General features: G+C 36.6%; 1 protein-coding gene across 1 annotated transcript in view; it reads right to left on the reverse strand.

Moving 5' to 3' along the window:
• Window positions 1-25,549, reverse strand: part of LOC108542601 (protein unc-13 homolog C-like) — a 43,148-nt gene that overhangs the window by 4,713 nt on the left and 12,886 nt on the right. Inside the window, 1 exon segment of the mRNA XM_017892680.1 lies at window positions 8-506. Within this exon segment, the coding sequence (XP_017748169.1) occupies window positions 8-250 (243 nt within the window). The 5' untranslated portion in view covers window positions 251-506.

Raw genomic sequence — 25,549 nt, forward strand, 5'->3', positions numbered from 1 at the left:
TACTAGCCTCGTCTTCCTCAGTGGATAAGTTGTGAGTAGATGAACACTTTGCAATCTTCTTTACAGTGCTTTTAAAGGTATAAGAAAATTTGGGGGATTTGGTCTGGCCAGCAGTAGGAAAGTCTTGATCCTTTCTCTGCTGACGATACTCTTTTTTTTTGTTTGTATTTCCCAATTTCTTTGTAAACATTCCTTTGCAAAGCTTATGAATGTAAGGTAAAATCAAGCTCTTGAAAAAATTAGCCACCATGGAGAGCAATTAGTGCAAGTTTTTCTGCCCCAGAAAAGTAAACAAGTATCAGGATGAAAATCTGAAAATCCAAGGCAAACATCACTGTTCAGATGTTCTGTGAATCACTGGAAAGAGCAGGAAGGGCAGGCGTGGCTCTGCCACATTGTCGCTGTCCTGTGCAAACCAGAAGCAAAGCTTCATCTATGAAAGACATTCTTTCCTGGAGGAGGGGTTTCATGAATCTCTGTCATTTCCACACAACTCCATGTAGTGTCTAAAAAGAAATGAATGTTAAATATCAGAATTCAATTCTAGATTTATTCGATTTCCAACATGTTTCAAAAGTATTCGTAATACACAATGTGTGAAAAATTGCAGAGGAGGCAGGAGCATACATGAATTTCAATGTAAATTTACTTTTAAAATAATTACTTAAAACAAATCACTACCAATAACTATGTTTATAATGTTTTTTGATAAATCATTCATGGGTGGGCACAACTGAAATAGTAATAAAAGGTAATAATGGTTATTTAGAAAACATTGAGTAATATGACAGGCAATTTATGCAGCCATGTTAACTTCATAAAGTCATTTCTACTTTACTTTCTTTCCTAATAACATGTTTACTTACACAAACATAAGAATTTAAATCTAAATATATTCCCCTCACATCCCAGATATTCAAAATTCACAAATTAATATTATCTCTATATATAAAACCTGTTTTTATTCATTCAAATAATCTTTTTCTGACCACACAAATAAGTAATCTCTATGATGACTAGTTTCTTGAATTATGTGAAGAAAAGAAAATAAAGTTAACATTTAATTTTGCTGGTTTGCCAGCACAGGGTCTTATATGTAGTAGGAATTCAAAGTTTCATTGAATTGAACTTACTATTTTATCAGTGAAATGTAACCCAGAATAATAGTAACAGTCAAAAGGCTTTGTTGGTATTCCGGTATGTGTTTTGGTAGGTAATCTATTTAATTCATTAAAGAACACATCATAAACTACAGATTGTCTCAGAAATCTGCTCTTTTATCAGCTCTCTCCACTTGGAAATCTGCCAATTTCACTTCAATCAGGCTCCACAGGGGATTTCGGAATACATGCTCTGGCCAGGAGCCGAGCTTCACAAGAGAGAGGTGAGCATAAGGGAGAAGAGGAGGAGAAAAGATGGAGTGAAAGAGATGAACTCTAAAGAAGCCCAAGTCTTTCTGGATTTCAAATACTATCAGAGTAAAACTCTTCTGCTCTGAAACAGTTTGGTATTCATTCACAAACGCAAACCAGGACCTATTTTCTACTACTAAAACGTCAAGAAATTTACTTTTGAGTTAAATTTAAAAGCTTTTTTTTACTCCTATGTGACATCTCCTTGTGAAGAAAGGTCTTTGGAAAGTTAAGCTGCAATAGGGTAGATAAATTATTTTTAAACCAATTTTGGTCAAATAAAATTTTCTACCAATCACTCAATCCAAAATCCTTGGTCTTCCAAACTTAGAAACAAATGCTTCCTTTTGTTTAAATCAAAGTAGCAATTCTGTTAATGCCTCTGTTGTTTTCAAATCTAAATTTCCTGACTGGCATTACTGGTTCAAAGCTACTGTTCTAGGCAATAATTGTTAGAAAACATTTGAGTGGGAAAGTTCAATGGGAAATGAAGCCCACCAAATGCAAACTCAGGAACAGGTGTCCACAGTTGCACCCACGAACTCACTTGCTCATATTCCAACCACAGAGAACAACCTGTTATTCACTAAGGGCTCCATACTCTTTCGTGCCTCAGTAACTTTTACATCCTCTCTAGCCAGAATATCATTCATAATCCAGCCCTCACTATCTGTAAAAATTATGTTTAAACTCCAAAACCATTTCAGCAACCACTCCAACGGAGCTCATCTCTCTCCTAGCCACTCTTTATTGAAGAATTGGCACACATTTCAGCCACTTAGTATCTCCACCTAGTTGCCCAAAATTAAACTCCATCCAGAGCCTAGCAATTTTCCTGAATTACTAATCTCAATAATGTCATCATAATTATCCACTTGCCCACAGCATATATCCAGGAGTCATTCTAGACCATGTGTCATCCATCCCATGTACATACCTGAGGTGACATAGTCATGCCTTAGGTCTGAACTCTGTCATTTCTCATCTGGACCATGACAGTTGTATCCTATGTGGTCCTCCTAATGATAATTTGACTCTTTTTTCAAATCCTAAATTTCTAAAATTAATACAATTGAAAATATATAAGTCTTCCTTCTTGAAACACTATTTTAGCAGTCTTATTTTCTGTCACTCCCATAAGCACATCTGTCTCAGTCATGGTGAAGCAATAGCAGTTCCCTGATTACCATATTTTTACCCCACTAAAGGGCCTTTTTCCATGCTGTTCCTTCTTCTTCCAATTATTTTCCCCTTCCCTTCTCTATTCACATGTCTCTTTCATAAATATCTATAGAATACCTATACATTTGACCCCCAGCCAAGGATCAACATCAGCTCATTTGACCTCCTCAGAGTACAGCACCTCTTCCTCTGTGCTCCTGCAATGTACTCTCAAAATACCATAATTATTTATGTGAAATATTTTTCTGTATGTCTGCCTCTCCCATCTGACTGTAAACTCTTGAAGAGCAGGAGCTGTGTTCTAATTAACTTTAAATTTTTGTATTCCTTGATACATAATAGACTCATACTGTTTGTCAGATAGGTGATTATATAAATTAATGAAAGTAGGAAACCCATGAACTAATACATAAACAATATAGGTTCCAATAAGCCTAAAGTGGCTGCACTGGGCCTTACACAATCCAGAGAAGGAGAAGTAGTGTGAGCAGAAGAGAAGCATCTGAGACATTCATGTCATGTGCAAAGATGGAGAAGCATCCACATTATTCAGAGAGGGATGCCTCTGATGGGGAGCAGAGGACTGACGAAATAGAATCAGAAGGTAGACAGTTTTGAAATTTAAGAAGTCCCATTTGAGGAGGAGGCACTAATGGTTATTGGCTTTCAGCACAGTCCCTTGATCCAGATTACTTGCATTGGAATCCCAACTCTGTGATACACTAGCTGTGTGGTCATAAGAAAGTTACTTCCTTGGGAGGCTGAGGCAGGCGGATCACGAGGTCAGGAATTCGATACCACCCTGGCCAAGATGGTGAAACCCCATGTCTACTAAAAATACAAAAATTAACTGGGTGTGGTGGTGCGTGCCTGTAGCCCCAGCTACTCAGGAGGCTGAGGCAGGAGATTACTTGAACTCCATCTCTACTAAAATACAAAATTAGCCAGGCATGGTGGTGCATGCCTGTTGTCTCTGCTTGTTCAGGAGACTGAGGCAGGAGAATCACTTGAACCCGGGAGGCAGAGGTTGCAGTAGCTGAGATCAACGCCACTGCACTCAGCCTGGTGAACAGAGGTGAGAACTCCAGTCTCAAAAAAAAAAAAAAAAAAAAAAAAAAAAAAAAAAAAAAAAAAGAATAAAAGAAGAAGAAGAAAGTTACTTCCCTACTGCTTTTACTACTTTATCTTGTACATTAATTATATTGGGACAGAAATAGCATCTCCTCATAGGATAGTTGTAAGGTTTTAATAAGTTCATACATGTAAATTTTTGGAGCAATGTCTAGAAGATAGCAAAGCCCAGTATATATTAGTTATTACTAGTACTGAGAAGAGTAGTGAAAAGCTTCAAGAAGCAATTACAGAAGACTAATCAGGTGGTATCTGATGTGAAAATTATGATATAGTGGGGGGCAACCTAAGAATTCTGCTAGGTTGGAGAATGAAAGAGGAAGAACAAAGACATTCTAAAGAAGCAGTCAGAAGTGAAAGGGAAGATACTTTCATCTCTATGGTTCAGCAACAAGTTCCTAATGTTGAAATCTCACCTTCCTAGTTACTGAGCTCCTACTGTATGTGTGTGTGATACAATCCCATCATAAAACCATAGATGCCTTAGGGAAAGATTTGGTGAGTCCAAAATACCAGCTGTGGAACTTCCTTCAGACAAGTGACTGAGATAGGAAAGGAAGATGACATTTAATGATCACCTGTTATGTTTCAGAAACTTAAATTATCTCCGTAATCCTCACAGAAACTCTTTAAAGAAGGCATCATTATGCCTATTATACGAGGATATAACAGATTCAAAGAGATAAAGAGATACAGCCAAAAACAGCACCAATAAATAAAGTAAAAAGGTAGTTTGGTCCTAGTCCTGGAGTCCATGAAACAATCATTTGTATGTAAAGTGAATGTTACCAGTGGTAACTGACACAAGCCCTTATACCCACCCCATACAAACCCACATACCTACTCCTCTCTCTGAAGTTCTTTGTTTTAAAGGAAAATGGCTCAAATCAGGAAGAACTCAAGGTGAATGAGAGGTAGCTGGAGGGTGAACGCTAAGATAACATCATCTCATCTTAACTACTTGAATTCCAAAGCTCCAACTTACTCTCCAGATATTTTAACTGTAGTTACATAACCATATATTATCTTCAGTAATGAACTTTAGGGATAAGATTTAAGACTTTGGAAAGAAAGTCTTTGAGAGAGATTAAAACAATAGACTATGTTGTTATGGGAAGCCTTCGTAATAACATTCAATTATTATTTACTATGTACCAAGCAATGTGTATGCAATTTTCTAAAGTTTATCTCATTTTGTTCTCACAATAATTGTATAAAATAAGTATTTTCATTTTCCAGATAAAGTGACTCAAGGTTTAGAGTTTCTGAAAACTTGCTTAAGGTCATGCAATTAACATGAAACACAGTCTTGACTCCAAGCCCCAGATTTGAACAGGAAGTGTGTAAACTCTGAAATTAATATTAGTGTTTAATGGGAAATATGGTTTGCAGATATGTTAACATATTCATTTTAAGAGAACTATTTAATATGACTCTAAAAGTTAGATACCCTAGTGGGCTAAAGGAGATAATGAACTTTTAAACAGTCAAAAATTTATTGCTAAATCATTACCAGAATTAAGCTAAAGCATTTTCAGATCAACAGACAATTTTATGTTCCTTATTAAATGCATTAAAGTATTTTATATTCCTTATTAAAGGCAGTAAAGTACTAAATACCCAGGTGAGCTGGATATTTAGAGGTTAACTTTCAAGACAGACAAAGAAGACAAAGGGACAGGACCACTTATGGTACAGCCCAAGGAGTTCTCCTCCCCAAGTCCTGGCCTCAGGACCCACACTTGTCTCACTGGCCCTGATTCTGATCTGTATTCCTGTGTTTAGCCTAGAAATATCCTTATTACCTGGCTTTTCTTGTTATTTTTAGTTCTGGGTTACATGGGCAGGATGTGCAGGTTTGTTACATAGATAAACGTGTGCCATGCTGGTTTGCTACACCTGTCAACCCATTACCTACGTATTAAGCCCAGCATGCATTTAGCTACTTTTCCTAATGCTCTACCTCCCCCCAACCCACCCCCCAACAAGTTCCAGTGTGTGTTGTTCTCCTCCCTGAGTCCATGTGTTCTCATTGTACAGTTCCCACTTATGAGTGAGAAGATGCAGCGTTTGGTTTTCTGTTCCTGCGTTAGTTTGCTAAGGATAATGGCTTCCAGCTTCATCCATGTCGCTGCAAAGGACATGACCTCATTCCTTTTTATGGCTTCTTAGTATTCCATGGTATATATGTGCCACATTTTCTTTATCCAATCTATTTTTGATGGGCATTTCAGTTGATTCCATGTCTTTGCTATTGAATCACTTGACTTTTTGACTTTCTCTTTACTGTTATTTGCTTAATCCTAGACTAATAGAATAACCTTACTCTTAACTGCTCCTCCATTTGCATTAAGTTTCTGTTATGTGTCCTGAACTGTGTTACGATTAGAATTATTTTCCCTCAAGAACATAGGAAAAAAGCCTCTGCTTTTCAGTACAACAGCACTTCATCAGCAAATGCCATATAATATAATTGCTGATTTAAAAAAAATTCTTTCAAAATACATAAAAGGGTGATACATAAATATGGTTCACCACATATCTGTTTAACAGTAAATTCTTGGTGATTTGGAAAGTAGCTGACTCAAAGAAGCTTCCCACCAGGTAGGAGGGCAGAATCACCGCAACAGAAGAAGGAGCAACCCTAACAAAATACAGAAAAGGTACAACTGAGCAAGAGGGTTCCTGTGGAAAATAGCATTGAGAAGCACACTGACCAAGTGACTTTGTAAGCGGACTCCTCCAAACACAGCAAAGAAGAAAACCAGAGTAGCTGGAGATGGAAGGGCAAGCCAGATACACCAATAGCACATGAGGAGCCACCAGGATTGATAAGGGGGAGCAGGTCCAGGTGGAACAAGTTGGGACAAGGCAGATGATGAGCAAATAAGTTGAAATTAAAGATAAAAATTTAAAAAGCATCCTCTAGAATGTCTTTATCAGGTCAATGCAGATTTATACCTGCTTTACACATCCTTTCCACACGAAGGAGTAAAAGGATGTGTATGTAATGTGACTGATGGTCACAGGGATGACTCTGACAATGAGAATTGCTGGAACACAGTAACACATTAAATAACGTTTGGGGGAACTGTTAGTTTTTTGCCTTAAGGCCAAAGCAATAAACCAATGTATATTAAAATATTTCAACAAAAATGATCAAGTCAGAAAGTGATTAAAAGGTTTTTTCTAAGGTAATATACTATTAAAAAAAAAAATAAACAGAAAGACCACTTTCCCCCAAGAATGAAAGTCAAATGACTCAAGCATCCTCTTTAATTTTAGCTAATCATTTATTTTGTGAATTTCTTCACCCAACTAAAACCCACATACATTCTGTATTCATTCCCATTGCTGCTACTTTTGTTTAAGAGTAAACAATGGCACTCAGTACTAATATTTCCATAGCACTTAGGATCTACAAAGTCCTTTTGTGTGGCTTATCTCAAATAATCTTCATGGTAATCTTATAAGTATAGTATCTCAGTTTATGATCAGGAATGCTGAGCCTCAGAGATGCTAAAGTAGTTGCCCAAATCACCTAATTCTAAAAATATTTCACTATCATAATTTACATTCTCCTTACGTAAGTCATAGAATACTATAATAGCTTACTGGTCCCCTAAAGTAACATTCTCCACTATTTCAAACCTTCCCACTGACTGATTTCCATCTAATTTCTCTTAAATATCATTTTCTTCTCCTCCTTCTCCCCATGAATGATTGTGCACCTTCTACTCTAGGCCACTTCATGGTACCGTGGATGCACACGTGTATTCTTCCATTGTTTTATTCTTGTTCTTCACTCTGTCTGGAATGTCCTCCACTTATTCTGTTCCGAAGCATTCAAATGAGAAATCAAGACTCATCTTTTCCACACAAGTTATTTAACTTGTCATCTTTTCTTTTCATTATAGTCCTTACAGTCTATTTAGTCTGAACCATGACATTTAGTCCTTAATTATTCTTCTAAGCTGTTTACCAAATAGCTCTTATACATGTTTTTCCATTTTTAATGTCTATTATATGCCAGGCATTGTCTTGAGTGCTTTTTATAGATTATATTAATGTTTGATAGTAAACTTGCAGTATATACTGTTACGAATCCTCATTTTACAGATGAAAAATACGAGAGCCTGAGTATCTAGCCCAAAGCCACGTAGCTTGGAAGTGATAAAGCCAGCATTGCAACCAATGTGACTGGTTTTAGAGTCCTTTCTCATAAACACTATGCTATACTACTATGCCCAGGAGGATAAATCTTAGGGAAACAGGTGGTGACCTATGTAGTATGTTTGAAGAACTCCCCTACTTAAGAATAATCTATACTAGTTTTTATTATTAGAGCTTTATTTCTTTTGTTTAAAATGTTGGTCTTTGTTGAAATTCAAGTCTCGCCACTGGGCCCCTAGGTTTTAAGGCTTATCAGGCACATTGTACTTTGGTATAAATGGTTTATCAGGATATCCCTCAGGATTTGGAGGGAGAGTAGAGAGAACATTAAAAAGCCTGAGTCACAGAAGCACAGGTGACCAAAGTAAACATGGATAAATGGGGTCACATCAAGTTAAAAAGCTTCTGCACAGCGAAGGAAACAACCAACAAAGTGAAGAGACAACCCAGAGAATGAGAGAAAATATTTGCAAACTACCCATCTGACAAGGGATTAATAACCAGAATATATAAGGAGCTCAAACAACTCTACAAGAAGAACATCTAATAATCCAATTTAAAAATGGGCAAAAGACTTGAAGAGACATTTATCAAAAGAATATATACAAACGGAAGACAGGCATATGAAAAGGTGCTCAATATCATTGATCATCAGAGAAATGTAACTCAAAACTACACTGAGATATCTCACTCCAGCTAAAATGGCTTTTATGTCAAAGACAGGCAATAACAAATGCTGGTGAAGATGTTGAGAAAAGGAAGCTCTTGTATTCTGTTGGTGGGAATGTAAATTACTACAACCACTATGGAGAACAGTTTGAAGGTTCCTCAAAAAACTAAAAATAGAGCTACCATATGATCCCACAATCCTGATGTTGGATATATATTCAAAAGAAAAGAAATCGTCATATCAAAGAGATATCTGCAATCCCATGCCTGTTGAAGTACTGTTCACAATAGCCAAGATTTGGAAGCAGCCTAAGTGTCCATCAACAGATTAATGGATAAATAAATGTGGTACATATACATAATAAAGTGCTATTCAGCCATAAAAAGAATAATGAGATCTTGTCATTTGCAACAACATAGATGCAACTGGAGTTAAGTTAAGTGAAATAAGTCAGGCGCGGAAAGACAAACATTGCATGTTCTCACTTATTTGTGGGATCTGGAAATCAAAGCAACTGAAATCATGGAGATAGAAAGTAGAAGGATAGTTACCAGAGGTTGGGAAGGGTAATGGGGAGGTGGAAGGAAGATAGAGATGCTTAATGGGTACAAAAAATAGAAATAATGAATACAATCTAATATTTGATAGCACACTAGGGTGACTATAGTCAGTAAAAGTTTAATTGTACATTTTAAAATACTAAATGAGTGTAACTGGACTGTTTGTAACACTAAGGATAAATGCTTGAGGGGATGGATATCCTATTCACTGTGATTATTACACGTTGCATGTCTGTATCAAAATATCTCAGGTACCCCATAAATATATACACCTACTATTCACCCACAACAATTAAAAAAAGTTAAAGTCTGAGAATGGGAAGAGTCCACCTTCAAAGGGGACAGGTAAGAGGATATTCCAGAAGTGAGATACTGAGGAGCCTTGAATAAGCTTTGCCCATTTACTATCTTGGCATGGCCCAATCCCGTTCCCAGCTACATGATGATAAGCACTATTGCTTTTTCAATCTTTGCAACACCTTCCTAATCACAAGCACAGAGAGCAGAGTACAAGTACCCTGGCTTACAGAGAAGCAACTTAGAATTGTAACATTTCAAAGCTGAGTTTTTTGTTACAAGGTATTGTTTTGTTTTGATTTTTATCCTCAGAAACAAGCCCCCTCCCACTTTTTTCCCAACAAAATCAGATGTTGAAACTCAATATGATTGAAAAAGCAGAACTCCTTTAGCTGAATTAAGGCAGCAGGGCTAGAGTCCCACTTCACTGTTTCCACAAAAATTGGGGCCTACAGAAACCCTCTACAGAGTCGTTGAGGTTGGGGAGCGCAGTTTGAACAGCACTGATCCTCAAATTGTACACAGCATGAAAAGGAAAGCTAGGAAGGTCAAAACACTTGCCTTAGTTCATACAGCAGAGCTGGAACAAAAACGCAGGCTTCCTACCCCGACTTCACTATTCTTTCCTCTGTGCCGTGCTGCCTTTCCTCTACAGCAATCATATGCAAGGATTTGGCACCTTCCTACTGTGCCCAACATTCTTTGATAGGGCAATCTAACTCCGTCCTTAAATAATTTGACTTTTACCTTGATTCTCTACACCCAATGTCTGTAATTTTCTGGAATTGGAAACTGTTTGAGATTAAAAGAGATTTCTGAAAGTAAATCCTGTGAGCAATTTTGACATTTGTTAGAATTATTGATGGAGAGTTAAGTTGTATAAAGGAAGGCCATTGAGGACCACCGCTGTTCTAGACAAAAGCTTCCATTAGCTGAAATGTTTCTCACCTCTTCTGTCCCACCACGTTTGACACATTACCACCCGAGTGTCCTATACCAAGGCAAGGAGCCCATATTCCTGTTTAAACAAATTACCTGCTCCTCTGTGTTTCCTAAGGTCTATTCTGTCTCTTGTTTGTTAAATGGATTAATCTGTATCTTGAAAACAACCATACAAGGTAAAATATTACTCTCATTTTAAAGATTGAGAAAGAAAAAAGCTACACTCAGAGCTTCTAAGCGACTTGCTCAAACATACAGTTAGGATTTGAATAATTTTTTTTTTTTTTTTTTTTGAGACGGAGTCTCACTCTGTCACCCAGGCTGGAGTGCAGTGGCGTAATCTCGGCTCACTGCAAGCCCCGCCTCCCAAGTTCACGCCATTCTCCTGCCTCGGCCTCCTGAGTAGCTGGGACTACAGGCGCCTGCTACGACGCCTGGCCAATATTTTTGTATTTTTAGTAGAGACGCGGTTTCCCTGTGTTAGCCAGGATGGTCTCGAACTCCTGACTTTGTGGTCCGACCGCCTCGGCCTCCCAAAGTGTTGGGATTACAGGCCTGAGCCATCGCGCCTGGCTGATTTGAATAATTTCTGTATGGTTACCAAACCATACTACATCATACTGTTCAAGCGGGATAACATCAATTAAATCAAGGAGCATTTCCATCCTTAATGGGACGGAGTCATGTGTGTCATTTGGAGCCGGCCTGAGCTCTATCATCCCCTGTGGGTGGGGGAAGGTATAGAGAGGAGACTTAAGTCAGACTGACTACTTTAGATCATGGCTCTGCCATGTCCCCACTGAGTATATTGAGCAAACTGTTTAATCTCTGTGTTTCTCATTTAACAAATAAGATAATGGTACCAACTTCCTCATATTGCTATAACGATTAAATAAGAAACAATTAGAGAAGTGCCCATAACATCAGAAGTACTAAAAATGTTAACATTATTATTAAATAATACAATTCCCATCTGAGCAGTCCCTTCCTCCACCCCTACTCGTTTTCTGACTGCAAGGCAGCCAAGAAATCACCACAGTGACACAGACCCTCTTTGGGGTTCATTTAGACTAATGCAAGTTGCTCGATTGCATTAGTCTATTTAAGGTATAGTAAATTTCACACTAATTTTGAAAGTTTGTGAGGAAGATAAAAATCTATAGTGTTACATGTAGTTAAAAGCGTTTTTAATTCCCAGACAGGAGTTAATGCACTCCTCCATCTGTGTCACAGGCTCATTTCATCATCATAGATACCTTCTCCAATGCATACAAACACCCTTACTATACTGTATGACATATTTTATAGGATCTAACATGAGGCAATATAATCCCTCATGTTTGCATTAATTTTCCCAAAGCAATGTACCAGGGTGTCTGATTTTTAATAGCCATTTAATGACTTTTCATTGGAAAAAAGTAATAAATTTATCAAAACCTGTCATGAACTATCACTAACCTGCTCAGCTGTAAATAGAACTTGACCTAAATGTTAGTAGGGCGGAAGAGGAAAAGAGTTATCTTGTCCTTAACACAAATCTATTACCCTCCTAACATGTAAAAATTATCACACATTATGAAAGAATAAGCTTCAAACTAAGAAAATTTTTTTTGTATTTCTGTAAGAGTTGCCTAAAAAATGAAGTATTTTGGCCAAAAATATGTCCTTTGCTAAAATTACATTAAATATATGTATAAGAAGAAACTGGCAATATTGCTGGGATATTGGTACATTGATTAGATGTCTGCATGTCTGATTTATGAAGTCTAAAGAGGAATGCACCTTGAGTTTCTAAAAAATATCTGTTCACAAAGTATTCTTTAAATATGATTAGGTGTTGCTAGCCCATTTTGCTCAGTTTTATTATGTTTGATCTGTCCATAAATTCACTCTAATGCCAAAATAACATCCTTAAAAGCAATACACTGGGTTTAGTAATTAGTGGCAATTTCAGACTGATTTCTCATGTGGTTTTCTAAGACCTCTGTGAAGAACAAGAGGCTGACTTATGAAATTTTAGCAATGTTAAAACCACTTGATAGATCATCTAAAATTGGTTTCAGTCTTAGATTTGACTAAAATTAGCTATAGATTTATGCTATGTGATGGTATAATAATATCACCACCTGCATTTTCATTTGACTTAGTTTTCAAAACATGTTCATATATATTCTGTGGCTTGATTCTAAGAATAGTTAGAATGCTTAGCCATAGAGGGAGGTGTCATTATCTTCAGTAGATCAAAGTTTGGAGAGGTTAGTTGACTTGCTTAAGGGCACAAAACTAAAATCCAGTAGTCCTGGCGTATGGAAATTGGCTCTTTTTATTATAACCTGATGCTGTTCTTGACTCTGATATCTTTATGACATTTCTTGAAGTCTTCGAATCATTCTTTAAGACTCTATTTTAGGAGGCATGCTCCATTCTAACTTATAACTTCTCCCTCAGAATTGCTTGTCTCAAGCAATTTAGCTGTCTTTGAAGTAACAAAAATATGGAAGTCATCTAATTTTTCTGTTAAAATATCACAGTCATTACATACAAAAACTGTAGAAGAGATATGCTTTATTCATATGCACAGAGCACACTAACGAAGACAGACCACATACTGGTCCTTGAAATAAGCCTCAAATATTTCAAAAGACTGACATCTTACAGAGTGTATATCATGACCATAATAAAAGACATTTTAAAAACAGTAAGAATGAAATATCTATAAACACTCCATTTCCACAGCTATCTTTTAAAGTTAAACAACATTCTTCTAAATAACTCATGTGTCAAAAAAGAAATCCCCCCAAAAACTGAAATACTGAATAATTTAGAAAACAACATACCAAAACGTATGGGACACAGCTAAAGGCAGTGCTTAAAAATGAATTTATAGCTGTAAATAATCTAAGAACCTATCATCTAAATTTCACCTTTAGAATCTAGCATAAAAAAGAGCAAATTAAATACATAGCAAGTGGAATGAAAAAAAATAACAAAAATAAGAGAAGAAGTCAATGACAAAAACCCAGAAGTTAATAATTAGGTAATAAAAATTAATGAAGAAAATAAGAAACACAAATTACCAATATCAGAACTGAAAGACAGAATATGAGTACAAATCATACAGATATTAAATGGACAATGAGAATATTGTACAAACTTTATGTCAATAAATTCAGTAATGGATAAAATACATCAATTCCTTCAAAACCATATATTATAAAACTAAGGAAGAATTTTCTCTATGTATATATATCTTATATATATTTTATATGTATGAGAGAATAGATTTATATATATATAGATATCTTACATATACATATGTAGTCAAATATCTTCCATAAAGAAAGCTGCAGGCAGAATTTTTAAACTAGAGGATTCTAGCAAACATTTAAGGAAAAATATGTTAATTTTAAACAAACTGTTTCAGAAAAGAGGAAGGAACACTGTCCAATTACTTTATTTGGCCACAAAACCATGATTTCAAAACTTGACAAAAATATTACAAGCGAAGAAAAAATTCAGATTAGTATCCCTCATGAATGTAGAGGAAAAATATTTAACAAAATATTAGCAAATAAAATCTAGAAGTGTGTAAAAAGATTAATAGATCACGATCAAGTATCATTATTCCAGGAATGTAAGGCTGATTTAATATTTGAAAATCAGTCAGGCAATTGAACACATTAAAAAATAAGAAAGGGAGAGCAATAGAATATAATTACCTACATACATGTAAAGAAAAAAAAGCCACTTAACAAAATTCAACACCCATTTGTGCCACAAAAAAATAAATTTCTTAGCAAAATAGAAGAAAACATCATAAATCTAATAAAATCAAAATCTACATATGAGCTTGTGATTGAAGGCAAAATATTTAATGCTTTCTCTTAGATAGGGATTAAGCTTGGTATATCCACTCTCATCACCTGTATTTAACATTGAATTGGAGGATTTAGATAGGTCAAAAAGGCAAAACAATGAAATCAAAAGTATTAGAAAGGAAAAAAATTAAATTGCCTTTTTCCACAGTTGACATGAGTATTTATGTGAAAATCTTAAGGAATCTTCAAAATAAGTATAAAAGCTGAAAACTAAATTCAGCAAGCTCACAGAACATAAGCTCAATATAGATAGATAAATTATGTTTCTCACTACTAGCAGTAAAAAATTGAAAAATGAGATAAACAATCAATTATAACATCAAAATCATAAAATTTTTAGAAATAAATTTACCAAAATATTTTCCTGAATACTACAAATATTGCTGAAAGAAATTAAAGAATAATTAAAGATATAATATATGATCATAAGTTGAAAAATCCATTGTTAATATATCAATTCTCCCCAAAGTGATCTCTAGATTTAATAGACCCCAACAAAATCCCAGCATATCTGTTTTTGAGAATTTGGAAATAAAATGCTAAAATGTATATGGAAATGGAAAGATTCTAGAATACTTAAAACACTCTATAAAAATAACAAGATTGGGCCAGGAGTGGTGGCTCAAGCCTGTAATCCTAGCACTTTGGGAGGCCAAAGTAAGAAGATCACTTAAGCCCAGGAATTCTAGACCAGCCTGGGCAACATGATGAAACTTTGTCTCTACAAAGAATACAAATATTAGCTGGTCATGGTGGCACACAGCTGTAGTATCAGCTACTAGGGAGGCTGAGGTGGGAGGATAGCTTGGGCCTGGCTGGTGCAGGTTGCAGTGAGCCGAGATTGTGCCGATTCCCTGCAGCCTGGGCAACAGAGTGAAACCATCTCAACATGAAAATAATAATAATAAAATAAAATAAAACAATATTGGAGGATTAACACTGCCTAATTTCAAAATTTACCAACAGCTGCAGTAGTAGTGATACTGATACAGCTAGAGAAAAGAAATAATTGGAATAGTAGAAAGTCCAGAAATAGACACATGTGTATAGATAACTTTAATTTTTACAAAGGTACAAAAATATTCAACTAGGATATTTTCAATAAATGATCCTGGAACAATTTTATAAATGTGAGAAAAGTAATACTGCATACAGAATTAATTTCAGCTGAACTAAAATTGTAATGCTGCAAGTAGAACATATAAAAGAACGTTAACGCAAACTTGAGGTAGAGAAAAATTTCTTAGAAGTATAAATAAGCACTAAATATAAAACAGAAATTGGTAACCGGGAATTCATCAAAATTAAAAACTTGTGTTCTTTGAAAACCATTAACAAAATAAGAAGGCAAGTCACAGATTGACTTTGCAATGCACACTTCTGATTTGTATCACACTCACATGCATGCACACACACCAATCCAAAAAATCAGCAATAAAAATACAATATAAACAAAAACGGTCAAAAGACTTGAATAAACACTTCACCAAGGAAGGTATTCAAATGACGAATAAGCACATAAAACTGTACTCTACAGCATTAATTATAAGGAAAATACAAATAACAAATCAAAATGAGATACCATTTCATACACTTGAAAATGGCTGAAATTTCTAAAGACTAGTTATACCAAAATGATGGAAGGGATGTGGAGCAACTGGAACTTTTACACATTGCAGAGGACGATGTAAAATAAAATCAACCTAGGAATGGCTAGTTTCTTACAAAGTTAAGCCTACATGCACCCTGTGATTCAGTAACTTTATTCTTAAGTACACCCAATGAGAAATAAACATATTTTCCCAAACAAATGTGTATAAGATTTTTTTCTGATAGCTTTTTTCATACTAGCCAAAAAATGAAAAAAAATCCATCAGGAGAATGAATACACAAATTATGGTGTATTGGAATAATGAACCACTACTGCATGTGACATTCATAAACATTATGCTAAGCAAAATAAACCAGACACAAAAGAGTACATACTGTATGATTTCATGTATATTAAGTTCAAAGCAAGAATAATTTATGATAATCAAAGTCTGAAACACTGTTGGCTATGAAGAGTGGAGATTGACTTGAAGGGGATATGAGAAAGATTTTTAGGGTGATAGAAATGGTCTATATCTTAGTGTGGTTAAGTGTTTTCATTTTTTAAAATTCTTTTAATTGTAAGCTTAAAATATATGCACTTCACTGTAAATCATACTCCAATAAAAATATGTAAATAATAAAATACAAATATATGCGGAAAAGTGGTTCATCTCTGCAATCAAATACATAAGGGCCTAAGTAGCGTGTTGAAGAAACGAAAGGTTCTTTCGACATTAATCCTCACCACAAAGACCAGGCCTCACTTCTCAAACCTGCTTGGAAATCCTCTAGCTGACACAGAAATGTCTTCTTGATTAAAGACTAACTGAAGTTGTCCAATGTTTCACTGTCATACAATTGGAACAAAACTACAATAAGTATTCAAAAACATACTTGTTTCAGTACTGTATGTTTGCTGTACGTCTCTAATATATAAGAATTCTTCCTTCCCAAGGATCACATCTCCTCCTGTTCTCTTAATGGAATCACTTCTCACCACCTCTAGGACTGTTATCTTTCCTTTTGCTCACATTTTCAGTCTCTTTCTCTCTACTGGGTCCATCCAACCGAAACAATAAGCATATTCACATCTTCCATGTTGTAAATAAAAAACAAACAAATAAATGAACAACGGCCTTCAGCCATCCTTCCATGGTATTGCCTCCTCCGGCTATTGCACCTCCCACCTAACTCTTGAAAAGCATCATGGAAACATTTCTCTCTACTTCTCCATGAGTCCATTCATCTCCAACCTCTCACCATCCAGTTCCAGCCTCAGTACTCTACTGAAATTTCTCTTTTATTGGCCATAAAAAGTATTTGTGTAAAACCTTAATCTTCTCCAACCTATCACTGCATCTGAAACCATTAACTACTTGGCATTCTTTAAATCAGTCTATTTACTTCCGTGACAATGTGACCTGCTGGAGCCTCTCTCTGACCACAGCTACTTCTGTCTGGGTGGTCACATGATTAAGACTCATCCAGAAAGTATCTCTCTTGGGAACTTGAGAGAGAACATGAAGTCTTTCATCAGGCCTTTGTAGGCATTTCAACAAGAAAATGACACAGTTTTTACTTAAGTAGTCAAGTATAAACCTTGTAAAATTTGAACAGTGAAAACGTTTTCGGGGGGGAAAAAATAATGCAGACAAGGGGAACAAGAGTGGAAATAAGAGACCAGAGGGCCTCAGAGAGAGGGCTGCCTTTTTTTTCTGACTGATTTCTAGGTTGAAGACTGGGGCTAGTGGGAGTTTTATCTGAAGGATATTAAGATACCGATTTAAGTAGATTTCCTTCTTTACAAAGAAGCCCTAACAAAGTCCTTTACCGGTCCCTCTCCTCTTTTCAGACTTTTCTTCCCTGTTCTTCTAACTACCAAATCAATATGTCTGCATCTATCTTCCATTCTTTGCATTAATTCCTATTTGTTTGTTGACCAGTTGGGTCTATATAACCACTAACATCTCAAATTCAGTATTTTCAAATTTATCTTCATTCATTAACTATAATGTCCCCTCAGTTTCTCATAGAATATTTATATACAAAAGCAATATTCTCCTAATTATACAGACTGGACATCCAGGTTCACCCTTCATTCTTCCATTTTTTTTGTCACACATCTCTAACCAGTTTCTAACTTTACAATTTCTCTCATTCCCATACCTCCTACCTCCTTTCCATTCCCAGAGCTACCACCTTAGTTCAGGCCCACATCAGTGTTCCCTTGAGGTTATTATCTTGTTTTTTTTATTTTAAAAATACTAAAAATATTAAACATTTTTATGTAGGTTCTGTAATATTTCAGACACTGTACTATACATATTAAAAAAACAAATTCAATTAATCCTCACCACACATATTTACACTTGACTATTGACATGGCTGCCAAGCTGTTCTCCTTTCACTAATGGTGCAAAACTCTAAATGCATCCTTCTTTTGCAGTAAAAGTAAGAATTTTAAGTTTTAATGAATGTTGCACGGGAGAAAACAGACTAGAACATAGATGTTTACAGAACTAAACTCCTTCCCTCTTTTCCCCTTTAGAGTATTTGATCTAGTGTGATTCTCTTCACGAAATGGAACTTCATTTGATTCTAATTCTTGCATAAAAGCCCATTACTTATGCTTCAAGGTACTCAAGTGAAATGGGTGTGGTATTTGTAATTAAAATTTAAATTAGCATCACACTAAAGAGAGCTGCAATTTCACTTTCCTATATCTTAAGGTACTCTTTAAGTAAATCCATAAAAAAATTATTTCAAAATATCTAATAGCAAGACATCTTTTAAATTTTTCTGCAAAGATAGAGTACATTCCATATAATTATAGGTAATATAAGCCACCAATAAGGAATTTAAATATCTAGTTCAGTTATTTAAAAATATGCTATTCTTATTGTGGAATACCAAATTATACATGTAAAGTCTCTTCTATTTAAAACTAAAACATGCTTAGTATCGACAAGCTCTGAGAATAAATAATCACAAAAGATAAAGTTAATAACTTGATCTATAGCAAGTCCAAGTATTGGTGTAATTGAAATAATAGGAAGAAATTAAGCAGGTAATATGAAATTTTTTATACCTATAATAACCACAGGGGCCAGGCACGGTGGCTCAAGCCTGTAATCCCAGCACTTTGGGAGGCTGAGACGGGCGGATCATGAGGTCAGGAGATCGAGACCATCCTGGCTAACACGGTGAAACCCCGTCTCTACTAACAATACAAAAAACTAGCCGGGCGAGGTGGCGGGCGCCTGTAGTCCCAGCTACTCGGGAGGCTGAGGCAGGAGAATGACGTGAACCCGGGAGGCGGAGCTTGCAGTGAGCTGAGATCCGGCCACTGCACTCCAGCCTGGGCGACAGAGCGAGACTCTGTCTCAAAAAAAATAAAAAATAAAAAATAACCACAGGGGTAAAAATATACAATGTCTATCCATCAAAAGTTCCTTCTCACAAAGGAAGGTAAACTATCTCTTCAATAAATCTACATTAAGAATAGGACTCCAATTATACCTGTGTTTGTCCCCTGACATAGTCTAGACCATTATTGAGGCCTTGACTACAGCTATAAAGCAAAGACCCAGAAGAATGTTGTGGGAAATTAGAAAGACTATCTTTGACACCACAGATCGTGGGACCACAATCTGCTATTTTCTAAAACACTGCAGATTTAAAAAACACAACAACAACAACAATTAGAATATCCTCTGAGTAAACTTTGGTGCCTTTGGAGGAAGAAGGACATGCAAGGGGTATCCCAGAATGCATACACTTTCTGATTATCCCCAATACTCAAGTCAATGTAATGCCAACCATAATATTTGCATTCTACCCTCCCATCCTCATCTTCTCTCAGAATGAATGGAAAGACATGATGTGGCACAGCCATAACGTGCCATATAGATACCCCCTTCAAGACTAAGTCACTCATCCCTTCAACTTTCAAAAATGTTATGTTGGCTGCCAAGAGTTCATAGTTGACTCACTCCCTGAGAGAGGTTCGTGGTCAAGCGCTCATTCTCTCTCTTCTGCTGCTTTATACATCCAATGACTAATGGATGTGGGGGCTCAATTGCTTGAACCCCTTGCTTTAATACAGGGACCATATTGGCATCAGAGTTTCCTGTGAGACTGGTCAAACACTTTATCACAAATGCATTGCAGCTTAGCTTTTCCCTCTACCTAATCCAAAAGAAGCTCAGCATATATTTCTCTGTCTCATAGCCTACTCCTCTGGGAATGTGACCTAAGAAAATTGATAGCAAGGGAGCACTGAGGAAGTGACTCCAGATAAGATACTTTATCTATGTCCTCAGTTAGATGGGAAATGAGGACTTAATCACCGATGCTATGTAGAAAATGGATAGTCTGTGGTTTTGTATTATAGCAGTGTGATTGTTAATGTTTTCACTGGTGGTAGACGGGGATGGGATATAAGTAGAAGGGAATGAATTAGTGCATATATACTATATCTCAGGTATTTGAGAGGTTCATGGGAAGAAGTGATTCATACTGGGGAATACAGTAACTGTTGCTAGGGCCTCTTGATGCAGTATAGAAAGACAACGAAAGTTAAAAGTGATTAATTACTAATGTAAAGCTAAATTGAAAGACAGCAGACCTCCAATGTCACCATATAAATAAATTCTTCCCTCTTGCTGCAGATTAAGAAAAAGCTGAGCACCAGGTCCAGGAATTAATCATAAGAGTTATAAATCTCCAGAGAAGGTTGAATTCTCAGCTTGGGCAGGTTGGATTTGCCAAGACCAAGGCCTTAATTGGGAAAAATAGGACTATGAGTCATGGGATGGGACATTTGGGTTAATTCACCTGAAAGCCTTGGAGCCCTAGATTCTCCTGAATCCTCTAAGATTGCAAAAGTAGCTCTCTCCTTCTTCTTGGGGCTAGCACTTCATCCTTGCTTGAAGACGATATGGAGGCTTCTTACTTGTACGAAAATCTTTGCATCCACCATGAAGATCTACCACAAACAACCTCCCGGACCTCCCCAGCAACTAAAGTCATAGCATTCTCCAGCTGAGAAATGGCAGGGTCTGTTAAAGGAGGAGAGAGACTATATATTGGAGAAGATGTAAGACCTCACCAATATGTATGCACAAGTAGGAATTGGGAGAGCACCTATGGACTGGATTCTGTCAGTGCTAGATCAATGGAGAGGTATACAAACTTAAACAGAGGAGAATGTATCATTATGGGATACATTCCTTCTCCAGTGATATTAAATTTAACACCTGGCAAAGACCTATAGGAGGCATGTTAACACAAAACTAGAGTAATTCTTAAAAGACTGAAAATTTATGGTCTGCACTAAGAAATAGTACTGAAAATAGAAGAGAAAGGGATAATAAGTCTCAGAAAAGTAGATGTACTTGAGTGAATATACTATATAGTGCCAGAAAACCTGTCAGCCAAGAATATTCCATTGGAGTACACACCATTCACCAGTGAGATAAGTAAGGTGACTGTGCGATTCTCAGCAGCATTGTTGAGTATCTCAGTGATACCTATCATCTATATGTCAGGGATGTTACAGAACTAGGCTCTGATAATAATGGCAATAATAGGATCCCAAAAACAGTTGAGGTTAGGTAGTAGAGTTTAACTATCAGAAACAATGTGGGTGCAATTACCATAATAAGCCTCCACATTGGAGTGGCAGCCATGGAGGCCTAACTTAGAGCTATGAAGATGGCTAACAGAATACAGTTCCTAGAGGCAAGCAGATGCACACTGCTCCACAGATACTGTTTAATTTATACAAGTGAAAGAAATAATGGATGATTAGAAGGTTGAGGACAGCCTTCCCAGTAAGATTCACCAAGTCTGATCTAAGTGTTGCTGCTGCCAAATATCCAATCTGCCAGCAGCTGAGACAAAGTTTGAACACCTGATACAACAGCTTTCAAGAAGATGGACCAGCCACTTGGTAAAGATTGATCACGTTGGACTTTTTCTGCTCTAGAAAGAGCAATGCTTTATTTTAATTGGAATCAAGACAATTTTTGATATGTTTACCTTTCCCACCCACATAATTTTAGACCAAGGGGTCTACTTCATCTTACTGGAGATGCAGCATTAGACCCATGGGAGTACACACCATTTACAATTTAACCTTGTATACCCCTCTACTACTCCTATCACAACAAAGCCCAGAAGATTCCAATCTGTTTATATATATATATATATATATACATATATGTGTATATACACATACACATATATTATATATACACACATATATGTGTATATATGTACATATATACATGTACAGTAAATGTGAATATGTACATATACACACACATATATACATACACATATATATGTGTGTATGTATGTGTGTGTGTATATATATACACACATGCCCTTCTAAGGTATATTTCAAGTACCAGGTTATAAATGATACCCTAATAGGAAGAAGTCTCATAATTCAGAATGCAGTATATGCCCTAAATTCATGACTATCACATGGTACTGTGCCCTCAGTAGATAAAATACATGAGTCCGGGAACCAAGGAATGGAAGTAGGCATGGCCCTACTTATTAACACTCTCAGTGTTCCACTGGAGTATTTGTACTCCCCATCCCTACAACTTTGTTCTCTGTCATTATATAGGACCTACTTAGCAGAGGGGGTCGCCTTCTATCAGGAGGCACAGTGGAAAAATCATATGGTTTTTAACATATGGTTGCACCTGGCCACTTTAGACTTGGCAGGAGGAATTGACCCTGACCCTGCGAAGAATGTAGGGCTGAAATTACATGATAGGGACAAGGAGAAATACATTGCACCCAGATAAGCCACTGAGGAAATGCTTTATAACCCTGGTCCAATTTGATTGTAAATGAACAAGATGGCAAGATGACCAAAGGTCCAGACACTTTAGGGACAAGAATTTGGATTACCCCCATCAGATAAGCCAACTAGATCAGCAGAGGTGCTAGGCATAGGTACCGGAGCATCTAAAATGATAGGTGCAGGAGGGAGATGATGAGCTGTGACCTTGGGACAAGCTGCAATTACAGGGACTCTGGTTAATTTCCATAACCTTTATGTAAGTTTCCCCAGGAAAAGAGACCAGCCAGATTCTTAGAGAAGCCATCTTCAGATGTTGTTAACTTGCCACATGAAGCAAGTAGATTTGAATGGCACACAGGGTGGACAAGTGGATGCCAGAGTGTGATGCCTTCAGGACCAAAGGGCTCATTCCCCTGAATCAGTCTCTAGGAATGGTCCTCAACTGAAGGGAATCTTGGTTCTTGGATTGGCACATATACCAGTTCACAGTTTTTTTTCATTCTGTTTCTGAATATGTCCTAGTTTTGCCTTCAGGTCATGTGACTTCAGATCTATAAAATGTGAATATATTTTCACAGTGTATTATAGGTATCAAGACAGATAATGGGAAACAAAGGATAATAACAGTTATTGCTGTTTAATATTTGCTTGCTCTTTTCCAAGCACTATGCTCAGTACTTAAAAATTCATCTTCATTATGCAACAATCCTCTACAAAATGTACTATACTTATTCCTGTTGTTGAGAATAGAAAACTGTGGTCTAGCACAATTACGCACATTTCCCAACACAACAAATTCTAAAACTGGTAGTACCTACATCTGAAGACAGACCATGGAGCTCCAAAGCCTTAACCTGATATCATTATATTATACAGATAATCTGAAAAATATAGAATGTACATAATTATATCAGGGAAAACATAATTTGAATTTAAACTGTCTGCTTATCCATTTAATTTTAGCATTGAATATACGAAATATAAACACTCTATATATTCTCCTGAAAAGGCTCTGTGTTGACATATTGTACAGAACTTAAATCATTCTTGATGGATCCTCATTATAAATTGTGTCTCCCTGACAGATTCTCCATTTCCCAGCTGTGTTTCGACTATGGAACTCCATCCTAAATGAGAGGTTTACTAGCATTTAATGGAACTCTCATTCAGTTGGTGTGAACCTTGGAGTTAAGCAGTACAGAAATGCCTAGCCTTGAAAATACAAGGTTTGTGAAATAAATTTTGTTTACAAAATTCTGGTCTCCTCTGTTCACCTCTTCTGTGCTACCTAATGCTTCTTTTCTCTGCCTCAAGTTCCCAGTAGACTCAGGTCTTACCTGACCTACTACAACTTTTGAGAAATAATTTGATGACAAGATAGGTTATAATAATAACTGATTTACATACTTTTCTGAATAGTTGGAAGAATTTGAGAGTAACAAAGTATTGGCATGCTGAAAGGGAGAAGGATAATGATATTTTGATTTGTTTTCCGAGTCTTACCAAATAAGCAAAATTATTGTACATCTCTTAATACACTGATTTCCCTTTATGCTATTTTCTATTCTCTACAGCAGTGGTACCCATCCCTGGGCCATGGACCAATACTGGTCTGTGGCCTGTTAGGGACCAGGTCACACAACAGGAGGTGAGCAACAGGTGAGTGAGCGAAGCGGCATCTGTATTTACATTACTCACATTGCTGCCTGAGCTCTGCCTCCTGACACATCAGCTGCAGCGGTATCAGAGTCTCCTAGGAGTGTGAACCCTATTGTGAACTGCGATCTAGGTTGCACGCGCCTTATGGGAATCTACTGCCTTTTATCTCCCACAGCCTCCCATCAGCCCCAGATGGAACCCTAACAAGCTCAGGCCTCCCACTGATTCTATGTTATGGTGAGTTGTATAATTATTTCATTATATATTACCATGAAGTAATAACAGAAATAAAGTGCACAGTAAATGTAATGCACTTGAATCATCCTGAAATCATCCTCCATCCCCGGTCTGTGGAAAAAATGTCTTCCATGAAACCAGTCCCTGGTGCCAAAAAGGTTGGGGGCCACTGTTCTAGATGTTCAAGCTTTACTAGTGGGGCAACTTGAATCCACTTAGACTACAGAAGTGAAAGTATAAAGAAAATATTTTAGTTTTTGGAAGGGGATTTGAGGTAGGAAAGATGTGTCTATATTTTGTATATTCGATGCTAAAATTGAATGGATAAGCAGACAGTTTAAATTCAAATTACGTTTTCCCTGATATAATTATGTACATTCTATATTTTTCAGATTATCTGTATAATATAATGATATCACTACTGAAAAATAGAAGCAAAACAAAAAATTTAAAATTTTATTATACAGCACTTCAGTGTAACTCCAGTATGTCCTTTACGTACAGATACAAATAGATCTGTTGAAGCTAGAGTTGCATCACCAATTTCTTGGCCAGCAGAGGGCAAGACCGAAGAACCCCTTCAATTCTTGCTCTGCATTTAATCTTCCTGATCTTTTGCTGGGTTTTTTGAAAGCTTTATAATTCTGTATTCATTCTTCACTCATGATCTGTTTTTCATAGACGACCCCATTGATATGTGGAATAATTATCTGCATGTTTGGGATAATTCAAAGAGTCCTGAATAAGTAAGAGAATGGGACAAAACAGGTAGATATTTTTTAAAGTCCTTTTCCCTATTAAAACATACTCTCTTTAAGAGAGTCTTTAAGAGAGTATGTGTTAATAGGCTAAACATACTTATCTCTCTTTACGAGAGAAGGCAGGCTGGGCGCGGTGGCTCATTCCTGTATTCCCAGCACTTTGGGAGGCCAAGGCGGGCGGATCACGAGATCAGGAGATCGAGACCATCCTGGCTAACACAGTGAAACCCC

This window comes from Rhinopithecus bieti, unplaced genomic scaffold, assembly GCF_001698545.2.
Source record: "Rhinopithecus bieti isolate Rb0 unplaced genomic scaffold, ASM169854v2 scaffold_23234, whole genome shotgun sequence".
Taxonomy (NCBI): Eukaryota; Metazoa; Chordata; class Mammalia; order Primates; family Cercopithecidae; genus Rhinopithecus; species Rhinopithecus bieti.